General features: G+C 33.1%; 1 protein-coding gene across 6 annotated transcripts in view; it reads left to right on the plus strand.

The window, feature by feature from the left end:
* The window catches only part of LOC136836308 (leucine-rich PPR motif-containing protein, mitochondrial-like), a 99,072-nt gene that overhangs the window by 53,776 nt on the left and 29,867 nt on the right, over positions 1-15,429 (plus strand). For 4 of the 6 annotated variants that reach the window (XM_067100432.1, XM_067100436.1, XM_067100435.1 and 1 more), the window contains 9 exons: positions 630-797; positions 4,185-4,325; positions 4,549-4,744; positions 5,582-5,798; positions 6,053-6,181; positions 7,102-7,252; positions 8,100-8,259; positions 9,918-10,059; positions 10,510-10,664. In XM_067100432.1, coding sequence (XP_066956533.1) covers positions 630-797; positions 4,185-4,325; positions 4,549-4,744; positions 5,582-5,798; positions 6,053-6,181; positions 7,102-7,252; positions 8,100-8,259; positions 9,918-10,059; positions 10,510-10,528 — 1,323 coding nt within the window. In that variant the 3' untranslated portion in view covers positions 10,529-10,664. Of the gene's footprint in view, positions 1-629; positions 798-4,184; positions 4,326-4,548; positions 4,745-5,581; positions 5,799-6,052; positions 6,182-7,101; positions 7,253-8,099; positions 8,260-9,917; positions 10,060-10,509; positions 11,420-15,429 lie in introns of those variants that run through there. The other 2 variants (XM_067100431.1, XM_067100433.1) reach the window with 2 other exon arrangements.

Genomic DNA, 15,429 nt, shown 5'->3' on the forward strand with positions numbered 1-15,429 from the left:
ATATGATTTTGATGATTATGTAATGGGAACAGAACATTTCAAACCAATGGTATTAAAACAATTTATTTTAGTTATAAGTTATTTTATGAAAATAAGGTTTTATAGATAAGATGAAGTATGCTATAAAAAGGTGGATACATATACCATTTGCATGTAATACAATAGATATTAAAATTAAACTTCAGCATGAGGCTGGCCATATCCCCAGCTGGGTTTTTTGTCTGTCCACGGTGCCTTTGGTATCACTGCACCTCTGAAAAAACTGTTTCTTTACAGGGTCTCACATTCTGCACCTCTTTTTAGCATCTATTTCCACAACAGCAGAGGGCTTAGGGCTGACTTTTGTCTTTGCGGTACCCTGTGCCCTTTCCTTTTCTAATTCCTGTTTAATTGTTTGTCATGGTACTCTGTCAGGTTCCTTCTCAAGATGTACTAGTATGTTGTATCTTTCCTTCTTAGCATGGAAGTTCACTAAAGTTGTGTCACTATAGAGACTTTCTCTGTTACCGACGTCTCTGACATGAAACCAAATTGATGGGTTATTGTTTTTAAGTTTTTCTTGGCCTTTCTTCCAGCACATTCTCCAGTGATTTCTTACGGTAATGAAATTTATTCTCTGCTTCTTACAGGAACTCAAGAAAAATAATGTAGGCATATCTGAAACTTCTGCAGATTATCTTGTTGGAAGAGCCAATGCAGCCATTCAAGAAGAGCTGAAAGCGAATGTTCATATGATAGTGGATAAAAGTTTAGGTCATCCTCCAAAGGAGCAGGATTATAACTTCATGCCACATCCTGTAAGTTAAAATTTTGCCCTTTACTCAAATATTTTAGCTCTTGTTTTGTGCAACAGTTTTATAACATTGTTTAAAACTGAAATGTTCCGCAGTGTATGGTATGGAAAGTTTATCATATATCAGTGGTGTGTGTGTGTGTGTGTGTGTGTGTGTGTGTGTGTGTGAGAGAGAGAGAGAGAGAGAGAGAGGTTTTGACTATATTATTTTGTCATTTTTGCATGTGGCATATTGGAGTTATTTTTCATCTTGTTATATTTAAGCTTTTCAGTAAAATATGGTTATCTTAAGATCTGGGCAAATACTTGTCATAAAGGTGCAAAGTTAGTGTAAACCAATAGAAAAGACTCTCTCTCTCTCTCTCTCTCTCTCTCTCTCTCTCTCTCTCTCTCTCTCTCTCTCTCTCTCAGGAGCTGAAGGAAATAAACTGAATTATGAATTAAGCACACAGCCCTAGAATATAATACCTAAGTTGATTTAGATAAAAAAGTAGCATATGAGAAACAAATGATAAAATTGTCGGAGCTACAGCATCAGGATCTAAATGAATACCATGTCTTTAAAAAGCATTTATGACAGAATTTTTTAGTAACAATAATGAAGGCATAGTGTCAAGGAATGAAGACTTTAATAGTGCTACCAGACCAGTTATTCTTCTTGTTTTGAATTATGAAGCATTTAAGAGGTAGCTGGTGGTAGTTTACCCAAATTTGGAACAAAATGGCAGCAGCTAGATACAAATGATAATTTATTTTGAAAAATAGACATTATAAGAAATGAAGATTTAAATATAAATAGAATTTAAAATGATAAGGTATGAAAGTTTAATGCAAGTACAGGAAACATTATGAACAGCAGAAGTCCCACACATAAGAAAGTTGGATTTGACTACTATCCTGCAGTTTTCAGACTGCTAGTGACCTTGATTGAACGTGTAGAGACAAATATAGGTCGACCATCACTAAACCAGCATCACTGGGACCTGCAGGGTGCTGGGTTAGTGATGGTCAATCTGTAATAATATTTTGTAATGGTTTATGTGGCTTAGTAGTTAGACCATTAATGAGGATTTAAGAGAACTGTTAATTCATTGCTTGAAGGAAAGATATGTGTTGTAAGAAATTGACTAGATAACATTGTTTTAGGTTTAATTTATCCATTTGAAAGCAAAGAAACATAAAGTACTACAAACGTTTAGAGCCTTGGAGCCTTTATGTAAACCTGAAATGGTATACTGTACTATACTATATAGTCTTCAGTTTTCAGCACAGTAGATGTGGTAAATAGTAGAACAGCATTCACATTATATTATAAAGTACTTTTACTGAGCATATGTATTATATAAAGAATGAGGATAGATCTCTAAAACTCAACCTATTCACTGTCCTATTTAAGAACCATAGCATTTTTGTGTTCCCAAAGCAAATTACAATATAGCCTGTTACTAGGAATTCTTGCCAGATAGTCTCATGCTAACCAGATACATTATACTATATAGAGAACTATATTGGTACTGGTATACTGGAGGTTAAGCCATTGTGTTGTTATAAAGGTATTGATAAATCCATGGGTGAGCTGAATACGATTTTTGAGATTTGAAAGGTATGAAAAATTATTTGAATTTTTGTTATGTGGAAGAGAGTATTGATAGCCCTTATTTCCCTTGCTTCTGTTCGAGAAAAGAAAGATGTAAGTAAGAATGTTAAAGGATTTCTTATATCTTCATGTGCTGACAGACATGCTATATGAGAGATATATTTCTGGGATGCAGAATAACCGGGATTCCTGAGTTTAAGAAAAGATCAAAACTAAGAACTGATGCTTGACTTCTGAAATAGGAAATTAAAAGACCTTATTTTGAAGGGCATGGTAAATGTTTGGTTCTCTTGAACAGCATAGGAGCTTGTGTATGACTGTTAATTACTCAATTCATGGAGAGCCAATTGACCCTTAGAATTGGCAGTGCTCAAAAGAGAAATAAATATTATATATAAAATTGTTTAGATCAGTAATTGTACTTTTTAGCCAGGCTCATATTATGATCATTACCAAAAATGTTAGTGTTTGTCTGTGTGCTTACTGCACAGGTAGAGGCGAGTAATTGTATTGAGTGCCTCTTAGAGGGAGTGAAGGGCAGTTTGGATAATAATGATATCGTGCATCATCATCAAACAGGATTGGAGGAAGTTGAAAAGTAGCAAAAAACTCCTGAACATAAGATGCTTTATAAATGAAAAGGTCAGATAAAAGGGAGTCAAGAGACAAATAGTAATAGCAAGGAGGAAGTAGCCAGAATAATATGGGACAGTACTTGATGTAATAAGAAATTGAGCATTGTAATGATTTTTTCATATATATCCCACTTACATGGTTTTAGAATGTTTGGACACTGCAGTCTTTAATCTAATTAACAGAAGAAGAGTAATGATAGTACTGTACTGCACATGAGTCAAGTAGACTTTTCTGCAATATGTTACGGCAAGATAAAAAAACAGGAGTTACTAAATATGACAGTGCAAAAATTAATGCAGCTTTACATAGATACAATACAGTATTCAGAAATAAGATGTGAAGACAAGTTGATTAAATATATGTTAAACACTTGTAAAAACATACGCTCATACATGATATAGACAAGATTAAAGCCTAATACAAAATATGGAAAACTCAAACTAAAAAATAACTCCCAGTGTGTAACAACATCATCTCATTAGCACTTAAGATAGAAGAACCCAGAAAGTTATAAGAAAAAATATAAGAAACATATCCTTTGTACACAATACAAACTAATCCTAAATCAGTATAAGTAAAAAGCCTAAATTTAGCTAATGGGAACTAACTTCGGAACACTTAATTTGCTAATCCCAACTTACCTAATTACTTAAACTAAATTAGTTAAACTGGTGGTAAAAAAAAAAGGAAAACCCCAGACAGCACTGGAAAATGAAAATGAAAACCAGGCAGTCCATGGGGGCATAGAATCCAATAAATGATCACCCAATACTAAAAGGAAAACAAAAATAGATAAAAATAATAAAATAAGAAGAGGGCCAATGAACATGGGGCTTTAGGCTGTTGTGTACTGCAAACACAATCTGGGAAATTATGCTCAACTTTTGACAGTGCGTAGATACATGGAAAAGTGAGGAATTTGCTCTGGATTTGTGGATCCAGGTTAGACAAACAAATGGCATGTTTGGGACATTTCAAGACCACAAATGTGGACTATATAAGAGTGATGAGTTTGTGGTAAAGTAAATACAGTAGATGCAGTTGGCTGCAATAGAATGGAGGTAGACTTATTTATTGTATCCTTAAGAATAGCATGCTTAAACTTTCAAAGCATAGTATTAACAGTTGCTGGAACATTAATTTTTTAATCTTTTACAGAATGACATGAATATAGAGGAGCTAGAGGGGCATTTAATTGAACTACAGTCAAAAGGATTCAAAACCAGGGGTACTATTCGTCGACTGATTTTGTTACATGCCAGTGAAAATAACACAGAAAGAGTTTTGAGTTTAATGAAGGTAATTACTAGATGTTTTGGTCATTGTAATCTTTTGGTATATGTTACTTTTTAATCACAAGTTTTTTAGGGCTCTTCATCCTTTCCCCTTTAAACATGAAGGTAGACAGTGAACTGAAATGATTATAATGAGACATCTTTTATCTTTGGAAGAAGAATTGAATGAGACCTGTTTATAATTGTGTGCTCTTAATTTTCTTATTTTTCAATCCAATTTATTGTAGGATTTAGAAGAAATGGGAGAGAAAATGAGTCCAGGGGTGCTTGCAAGCATTCTCAGTGCGTATATATCGGTAAAAAATTTTGATGCTGCTCTTGATGTATATAATGGTCTCAGACAAGCCCATCCATCTTTTGCACTGGATAAATACAAAGTGATAGATTTTTCCATGGCACTTGTCAAAAATGGAAGAATTGAAGGTATGCATTATTGTTTTCTTACAATTATGAGTAATTTTTTACATTTGTGCAAAGGTTACCTGACCTAGGAATTGCACATCACACACTTTTCCAATGCCTAAATTGTTGTTTGTCCTACCCTCTTGTTGCAGATGTCCTCTGTATCATCCTCAGGGGAACAAATATACCTTTTGTTTAGACTACATGTCATTTGATTTTTTTTTAAGACTGCACCAGGAGTAAGATTGAAATAATTAAGAAAGATATTGCAGTGCAATGCAAATATAAAGGACTGCTGAAGGAAAACCTACATCCCCTTCAGTTTGTTTTTTTAGGGTGGCCTTATGAAAGGGATGTCTAAAGTAGTTGCCTAAGTATGACATGAAGGGTTTTGCTTTCAATTCCTACAATGTGATTTTTTATGAAGAATACTGTAGTTATGAAATTTGCTCCACTGTTTTTCTCATTTATATTGTATGATGTTTAAACCTGTTTTTAATTATGAGAAGTATACTGCATGCTGCCTTAAAAGTATGTGGTAATGTAGTAAGATAATATACCTAGGCTCAGTAGTTAAGTTTAGATATTTAGTAATTACAATATACAGTATATGATTTTTACTGTTGAATTCTTCCTTGCCTCAAGTTTTCCATATTTTTAATAGTTTTGCACTAGATTATACTGTACCTTATTCTGTCATTAGCCAGTCCAAGGAGAGTCAGTAAATATAAACTCAGTTTTCAAGTAAACAAGTTCATGACGAAAATTGTGAATCCTACTACCAATCTCTTCCCTGCTTCCAGTCTTTCATATTTTGTAATACATTACGTTTTTTACATTCTACACTTTCTTTTCCAGAGGCAGTGAAAATTCTTGAGGAAGTTACACCTTTCAAAGGTAACAATGTTGATGACAGAAGGCAAGTAAGAAGAAATTGTCAAGCATTATTAATGGCAGCAGCAGCAACGTGTAAATACGAAGTGGTTAAGCAAATATTTGAAATTTTGAAGAGTAGAAATATCATCAAGGTTGAAAATTTAATGCTTGGGGCTCTGGTTAAGTGTCGGCTGAATAGGTGAGCATAAATAATCAAAAGCATATGCAATGATGTCTATGAACATTGTGTTATATAAAATAAATTCTTGATAATTTGCTGTTACAGTACTTGTATTTTAAATTTTGTTTTCCAGTGCAGTAATTCAAGTGACAGACAAATTGTCTTGGAATTATACAGTTACAGCAGAGATGTTGTATTTTATTGTAGCTTCTCTTTTGTGCTTTTGTAGTAAAAGAACCAGTGGCTCATGGATACGTTTAAATTTCTTTCAGCGGTGATTATATTGGGGCAGTAGAAGAAGTGAGATCCATTAAAAAAAGTTTTAAGTGTCTTCCCATGAAAATTGAAGTTCTTATACATCTGCTTCATAATATTAAAAAAATAGAAGCAGAAGCAGACAGGTTTGTGAATGAGTATTTATTTGTTTTATACTAATAGAAAATAAGTTTTACTGGTATTGAGTCATTGCTTTTAAATTTTAGCATGTTTGGTTTTCACATGGGTCTGTAATATATCATTGATGTCATCTTACTGTATTTTTTAAAAACTAACTTAAGCTCAGTTTTACTCATTGTTTTGTACATATTTTGTGTTAGTGTTTGTATTCTTTTAAGTGTGATACTTAACATAGGCATTTGTTTTATACAATGCTATTCTTCCTTTTCCCAGTGCTTTGTGCCCGCTTTAAGTGGCCAACAGTCCTAATTTATATTGAGTAAAGAGAACCTGGGATTTCTTTTTGATAGAGTTAAGCTTTGTAGCATACAAATGATTATGCAGTCCAGTACTACCGAAGGCTTAAAAATCTAGTTAAAGCTGATATCAGACTATGCAAACTTGAGACATTGTTATTGAAGCAGTTTGAAAGGGTTTTAATAATGAGTGACAGTGTCCCATGGGGTAAAATCCTTTACTCAATTAAAATACCACCAGCACTTGAATACTTCCTCATGTAATAACTCAGTGAAGAATACTAAATCTTGTTTTGTCCTTTCCCTTTAGTTGCTTCTCACTCACCTTGCTCCAATTTTCAGCTGTTATTTTGGAGCAGATCCTTCAACCAAGCCTTATGAGAATCAAAATGGGACTCCGTGGCTTTGCTGTTTACTCTAAAATGTATATATCATAGTGGGAGCCTCATTGCCATTATAATCCTTCAGTAGTTAATTCATTTTTGATAATCTAGTTATTGCCATTCTTGTAAACTAATATTTAGAAAAATTACTTTTATTCAAGAAATTTTTTTTATAATACTTGCTTTACTTAGATGCTGTATAAGTGTAGTGTAGCTTTTCCATCAAGTTTTTTTTTTTTTTCACAGTTTAGACGAGTCCAGAATCACTGCAAAGAAACTATTGGAAGAAATGATAAATATCATTGCTAGTGTCCATGGGTCCACAAGTGCTCAACATGACTTACTCTTTGCTTGCTTAGAAGCAGGTTATCCTTCTCAAGCAACACAAGTGTTAAGGGTAAGTTATTTTTCATTAAGACAGTTTTATGAGTCATGTTTACAGTGAAACATAGTGTATGTAGTCTCAGAAAGCAGAGCTCGTTAGTGTTTTGTGTCCTAACTTTGCCATACTTCCTCAATTTTGGTTCAGGCTGTTTATGATTATTGGATTCATAATGAGGAAATGATGTTTTTACTAAATAAAACTTTTGTTCATGCATACCCATTAACTATGACATAGTGCCCTCCTCCCTGCTGGGCACTCATCATGATTGGAGTTGGCACAGAAAGATATTTTTGTGGGATGGTAGTGTGTGGTCTGGGCATTCGCAGTGGGGTCTTTACCTTTCATGATTTGGTTATTTGGTGTAGCTAGGAGAGGCATTGTATGGAGTAATGCCATTTATAATAGAGGAATTCACAGTATGTAGAAAACATGTTTTATTTTGTAAAAATTTTTTTTTTTATTTTATGGTTCACCATAACATCCTTTCTTATTTACTGCAGTCTATATTACAACATGTAAAATTTTCCACAGTGGGTCCTGTAGTTTTTATAAATAAGGCTTCATATGTTATTTTCATAAGTTTTGTAGACAATCATATTCTAAGTCATACGTTAACAAGTTTATTAATATTGATTTCACAAGTAACACTTCTTGAATTATATTGAATGCTTTTAACATCCTTGTAGACAGAAGAAGAATAAGTTCTGTGAACTTATTGTTAGTGAAGAATTGCTCATGAATTTCTGGTTCACATCAGTAGTGGACACTTGCTGTTTAAATTTTTATTACAATTCAAGAATTTGTCTGATTTTTTTTCAGATTCATTATACTGTATATCCCTTTTTTTTTTTCTAAACAGAGTTTAGGTAGGAGGATTAATGAATCACAAATACAGCGTCAGTGTCAGAGGTATGCTGGAACAACGAGAGAAGAACCATTACTAAACTTTTTGATATCATCTAGATCAATCCCTGGCATCAAAAGAGAAGAAATTTTCAATTCCCTATTGGATATATATCGTGAGTATATTTAGCATTGCAGTTTGTTATTCTGTACGGGTTCAGCCGTTACTTTAGGTTCTACTGTTTGTGTGCTGTTTTTGATTAGTAAGCTTATGAATGTCTTACATATATTTCATAGTAAGCATTTTGTTATTGTTGGGTTGGTCACCATTGAAGACTAGAAGTTACACAGGTTCCAGAATATCACTTTTGTGGATCATGGCAAGAGGGATTCAAGCTAAGTGAAAGTCACATCAACGACAACATATTAATCAAATCAGTGACAACATATCATGAGGCTCAAAAATGTATATGGTATATGTATTTGTTGTCATAGTTGATTTGAACAGCAAAGCAAGGACAATCAATCACAGTTAGTACTGTACATATTGTTTTACTGATATCATTGGCCAGACCTATGAGAGCTGTTAATCAACTCGGTGGTCTGGTTAAACTATTTTAATGATAACAATACTGATATCATTACTACGGTGTATTGCAGAACAGTAACACAAGTACCTTTCAGAAGACAAAAGAAATAAAAAAAAAACGTGTAGATGTCATTACTGAGATGTAATGCAAATTAATCTGGCCAAAGTTGTTGGAAGTTGGAGAGAGTAACAATGGCTTCAAATTTAATCATAATCAGAAACATTGAAAAACATAAATGAAGGAGAAAGTATTTCCTTGTCCACTTTAGCTAGTCTGACCAACCCTTGTGAAACACTCAAGAATGGAGAGAAAAGAGAAATTGTACAGGTTTTTTTTAGGAAGGGTATCTCATGGAAACTTTCACTATTCTGTCTCCAAGGAATTATTCTGGGTATTGAGGAGTTTTCCTTTATCATTTGTTTCTGAAAATTTTTATGGTGTGATTTTGTCAGTTTTATTTAAGCTAATTAATGAAGTGACATTAGTCAATCTGGCCATCATCATGTGATAGTTGAAAGTACAGGCTAATAATAATAATTCAGTTATGGTTTGGTTTAGCTGAATAAGTTGACATTTTTAATATATATAAGTAACACCTCAACTTAGCGGACTGGTGTACTTACCACCTACCATATTATGATTATTTTTCCCTGTGCTAACACTTTAGACTTGATACACTTTTAGACATATCTCTTATGCTAAATATAAAGTGTAAAGTACAGTTAGTTTGGATTAGGAACTATGTTGAATTACTGATTCCTATATGTAAAAAAATATTCAAGGTTCTGTCTATAATATAGGGTCTTTGTTACTTATCAGAAAGACCAGATCCCCAAAGTGTCTGTTAAGTTGAGGTGTTACATATGTAAACTGAAACCTTTTTTAATAGTCTTGTTGCTGATTCCAGTCACATAAATGATATGTTGCGACCTATTTAGTCAAGGTGTAGTTTAATCATTTTGATTAACCTTTAGCCTTGATTTGTACACTTGTCAACAAATGTTGTGCCAGGTTTAATTTTTTTCATCACCAAATTTTAAACTTTAAAATTTAGTACACTTTTGGTATCATAAGTATAGTACTTCACTCCTTGGTAATCTGGGTAGAATTCATTATAATGTAGCAGTATGAGTCTTGGAAATTCTTACTTTGTCGCACAATAAAGCAAAAGTAAAGTAAAATGTCGTAACATATTTCATGAATTGTATGAATTATGAAGGATGAAAGAGAGTTTCTATTTCCAGATGTACAAAACGATGGCAGAAAGGGACTGTCATTATGGACGCGGATGCAAGAGGAAAACGTTTTGCCATCTAAGGCTTTTCTGGGGACACTTGCTTCGCTTCTTGCCTCAAATGACATTGATATCCCTTTTGAAGTCTCATGGTCAGTGTAATTTAAAACATTTGTGAATTTGAGGCTGTGATCAGGATACTACTCATACTCTTATTTTAGTACAGTACTGGAAAGCTCACATAGGTAGCTGGTAGGTCAGTAACTAGGATTTATAAAAGTGGCAAAATTCCTGCTAATCTGTAAATTTATTGGTAGAGGAAAACATGGTTGAAATAATGTATTTCACAAGAGTAAGTGCTTGGTGCTGTTTCACTAGTTGCATCCAAGAGTTTTGTCTACGTATATCCCATGCCTGACTTTGTGCTACCATATGTGTACTGTAATAGAAGTTTTAAATTTTTATACCATCTTTCATAAAAGGTGTTGGTAAATGCTAATCAGTAATGGTGAGTAGATTAAACTAGTGTAACATAGCCATACAATATATTTTTTTTATAATTATCATTTCTCTTACTAAAGAAAACCATAACTTTTTTATAGGTTTCATGTTAACTTGTAATAAGTTGAAGTGGATCACTGAAGAACTGAAGTTTTGTTATGGATTCAACCACTCCATATGATACTTGGTAGGGGTAGTTATTTGGTTGAGAGTAGACAGGGGAACTATGACCCATAAGGATTAAAAAGGAGGGTATCTTTTTGTAGCTGAAGATATCCTCCTGTGGATATGGTTCCGATTTATAGAGTAGTAGTAGCAGTAGCAGTGTAACTGCACTTAGAATCATGTTAGTTTCCATAGTATTTTGGAAAGCTGAGTTCTGATATCAGTAGCCGAATTAATGGGTATCTTCTTCTTTGTTACTGATCTTTTGGTAATTCACAAGTGCAGTGGTATGGCCTAGGCAATGGTATATTTAGGGTGTTGCCATACCACATTTTCCAGGAATAAGTAAATGACCACTCCCTGTACTCTTTCTTGATGATTATTGCATTTAATATAAGACAACATAAAAGAATACACTTAAGAAAGGATGATTTTAAGTAACATTAAAGACATTCGTATCAGTCAGATTTAAAACTATTATCATTCAACTGTTTAGTGCAGGACTTAAATAATTAAGTCAGTTATAGCAACTAAGTAGAAAATGAGATGCTCATGAAATGGGTCGGATAATTTTTCTGTGTACTTCATTATTACTGGTATTAGGCTCTGCATCAAGGGTTCTCAAGTCATTTTGTGCCTCTGAGATTAAATTGAATGTTTGTAGTAGGGTCACAAATGTTACGATTCCTCAGGTCTCTGAAAGAAAATATGTTGGTTTACTTCCTTGTACTACATATGTTTTTGCTTGTAAATATGTTTTATATCAATAAATTATTTATACATTTATTATAACAATGTTGATAAATGTTTGTGTTGATAAGCTGTACATGAATTTATTTTGTTAAATTATGTTTTATTACCCTATTTGGTAAAATAATATTTGGTACTATAACAATTTGGCATTAAGTCAAAAAGTCTTCTCAAATACTGGTGCAGTTTATTCTAGTTCTGTATTTTGTTATCTTGGTTGATGGCCTTTAGTTCTTGTGAAATAATTGTGATCAAGTACAGTGCTTAGATTTCTCAGAATGGCAAGATATCACAGAATATGTGACAATGAAAATGTAACATTATATTTGATATCACTCAGTGATAGTTGTAGCTATCAAAAGATCTCGTAGTAATGTAATCTCACTATTATAACTCCTCCGTTCTTGGTAGTAGTTGAATTACTTTGATTCTTTTTTGCATCCATTTATATGTATGATTTGTTTCATTTTATGCATACAGTATCATATTTTTGATTGGAAGGTAGTCCAGGTTAACTTTGGCTGATTATCTGAACATTATGATACACAGAACATATTTGGTATTTGTGGAAAAATTGAATACTTGTACTGTGATGATCAGTTGGAGTAGTATTCATTAGTTTAGTTTCACATTTAGGTTCCTCCATTGGAGTTCGAGCTCTTATTGGTTATGTATAGTAGACATTTTACTGTAGTGACAAAATGTTTTATCTTTTCAAATGCATTCATTTCACATACTTCACTGACTGATAGTTCATACAATACTGCACTGTAATGTAGGGGATGGAGATTAGATAACTGACATGTATAGTATGTATTGCACTTAATTCTGCAATGGGTGGATACTTTTTTTACCTAATAAAGGCGAAAAGGAACTTTTTACAACTTTGTGAAGATAATGTTTTCGCAACAAAAAAATTGTATTTTTACAAAAATTATAAGGTGAGTACATAATATGCAAGCAATTCAGATATAGAAATGGATAGTTCTTATTCATGAACACAAACCCCAGTATTACTTTGTTTTAAGCTACTGTTGCTGATGTTAGACATTGCAAAACTAAGTATAAGTGAACTTAACGGGTACAAATAGGCCTGTCATGATTTCTTCACTGTAAGATTATAAAGAGACAAATCAGTTTAGGCCGCCTCACAAGTGAGCTTGTAGATCAGCTTTTTTTTTCTCATCAGGAGGGTGATCTGCTCATTTTTTATTTTATATACTTTACATCCTTTGTTCATCCTTTTTTTTTATCATTGAAGGCATTTCATGTTTTCTCATATTGCACAAGTTACTTACCATTATACGCATGTGATACATTTAATTGCTGGTGGTCTTGCCATGTCATTTGTTGATAAAAGCTTCTGTGATGCATTTTTTACCCTATTGTGTCTGAAATTACTTAAATCTCATGGCACTGCAGGAAAGACATGTGGAAGTTTGCTTATGCATAAGGTTTAAAAATTCTTGAAACATCATTGCAGAGGGCAGGTACAAGCAATCTATTGAGGGTAGCGTTAAAAAGTGTAAGAGAGAAGAATCAAGACAATTATTGGACAACTCGAGTAGCCAGTTTATTGTGACTGTAACCAGGTCTGTTTCTTTAGTCCATTATCTATCTTAGTCAGAATTTTTATTTTAGTACCATCTTTTGGAAATAGCTGGGAGTCCTGATCCATTTCAGTGTAATCACATAATTCAGTGCTAAAGTTCAGGGTCTGTATTTATTGCATTCACACTTTCAGCAAGTCAGTTTTGTGACAGCTATTTTTTTCAATTTCAGACTTATAGTGTTGACTCAGTGAGGAATGATAGAAATGGTATGTGAACAGTTTCTTGCAAGGTTGCCCTCAAGCTAAAAGTTTATGGTAGCCAAATTTGAAACTATAATGGTGAATATAAGGATATATCATACTGTAGTACTGTATAGTATTACTACTGACTGATTTCCCTTTTGAAAACCAATGATGAATGGCTGACAATACAAACACCCATTTAAGACTGCACTATCATTCACAGAGCAGGAAAAAACTCCATGTGATGGATATTAGTGCCACAGTATGAAAATTATTATGAGACTTATTACAGCAAATACAGTTGTGTCAGTCTTAACCTGTTGAATCTTCCAACCTTGGAAGAAATACTGGAAGTAATGAACTTAAACAACTCCTATTTGCTAAAGGTAGCATTATTGAGGTGATTGGGAGGTTTGAGAATTATCTTGAGGACATTTCCCGTTTTTTCCCAATTCATCTTAGTGTCTTATGTAGGTGCAAGGATGGGGGACCAGTCATTTCTCTGAATCTGCTAAAATGACACGTATCACAGCTCCATAAACAGGGGAATAGCCTCAGTCTCTCTACGCTGTGACTTGGTAACGATGTGAGGTACAGTAAACCCCCTGTATTCTCGTTCTCATGGTTCGCGGACTCGCGCATTCGCAGGTTTCTCTGTGGAACATATCTAGCCATCATTCGCCCATTCGCGGTATTTTTCACTGAGAAATATTCACTAATTACTGTATTTTCATATAATTTTCATGAATAAATGCACTTTTTGTGATAAAACTATTAAAATACTCGGGTATAAGCATTTTTACAGGGTTTTCTTGGTTTAAGCTATCAAAATGGGCAGTTCTAAGTGTTTTTAGAGGGTTTTAAGCAATCGCTTGGATTTGACTATTCATGGGGGTGTGTGGGACGCATCCCCCGCAAATACGGGGGGTTCACTGTACAGTAAAAATACAGGCAGGTGATTTTCCAATGGAAAGAATATCTTTCCATATTCCATACTTCCTGTTAGGGGTACCACTTGCAGGGTGTTTTGCATGGCAAATTAGATGGTGTTGAACATTCTCTAGTGGCCCTCTATGCAGATGGGCTCACGCCTCTGCTTTAGGCATAGGATATACAGAATTGGTGAGGACTCCCCTTCCTATTCCATCAATAAGGAACATGCTGGATGAAAGTGAGCAGAAATAACTCAGATGACCCCTAAGCAGTACATCCAAAGACATCAACACGATGAACAAGTTTGATAATTAGCAACAGAGTCCTAATCGTAGCTCACAGAGACATTAAGGTCATGTGATACTGAAAATATGTCAGTGATGATCAGGAATTGAACTCTGAACCAGCGTCCCAACGTTTGGCCATTGTCCTAAATTCTCTAATCCACATCAGAATTAAACTGAGAAGAAAGTTGTGATTGATAGATGAAACGGCCAACTGTGGCTTGGAACTGATGCCTCAAGCCCCTTTTTATCCGACCTTGTACCCCCTGGTTCCTTACTGTTGTCTAAATTCAAATGTTACTTGTTTGGGATGTACTTAAAATGTTTGCATTGCTTGGCTTGTTCTTGTAATGTTTGTTCACGTATATTCATATGTACTCTCACCTGCACACACATTGTCACACACTCACATACACACATATATATATATATATATATATATATATATATATATATATATATATATATATATATATATATATATATATATATATATATATATATATATAATATATATAATATATATATATATATATATATATATATATATATATATATATATATATATATATATATATATATATACATATATATATATATATATATATATATATATATATATATATATATATATATATATATATATATATATATACATACATATATATATATATATATATATATATATATATATATATATATATATATATATATATATATATATATTATATATATATATATATATATATATATATATATATATATATATATATATATATATATATATATATATATATATATAATGCTGATATATACTGTTATATATACACATATATACATGAGTAATCACAATCTTAAGTCGCTATCCTTTTTGAGAATGCACAAGAATGAAACTGCTGGTTTACTTGCATGAATCAATATTATTTGCACGTAGCTTACCTCGAGTGAGATAGAGTAAGCCAGTTTACAGACTAAGTAAGAGGCAGACAGTAGTTTAACAGTAAAATGCGGAAAAAGTAAATCTTAGTACACCTAGGAAATGCAAGAAGAACCATATGCTTGTTTACCAATGGCATTTTGTAAGTGAACGAACA

The sequence above is a fragment of the Macrobrachium rosenbergii genome, chromosome 56 (genome assembly GCF_040412425.1).
Source record: "Macrobrachium rosenbergii isolate ZJJX-2024 chromosome 56, ASM4041242v1, whole genome shotgun sequence".
Classification (NCBI taxonomy): domain Eukaryota; kingdom Metazoa; phylum Arthropoda; class Malacostraca; order Decapoda; family Palaemonidae; genus Macrobrachium; species Macrobrachium rosenbergii.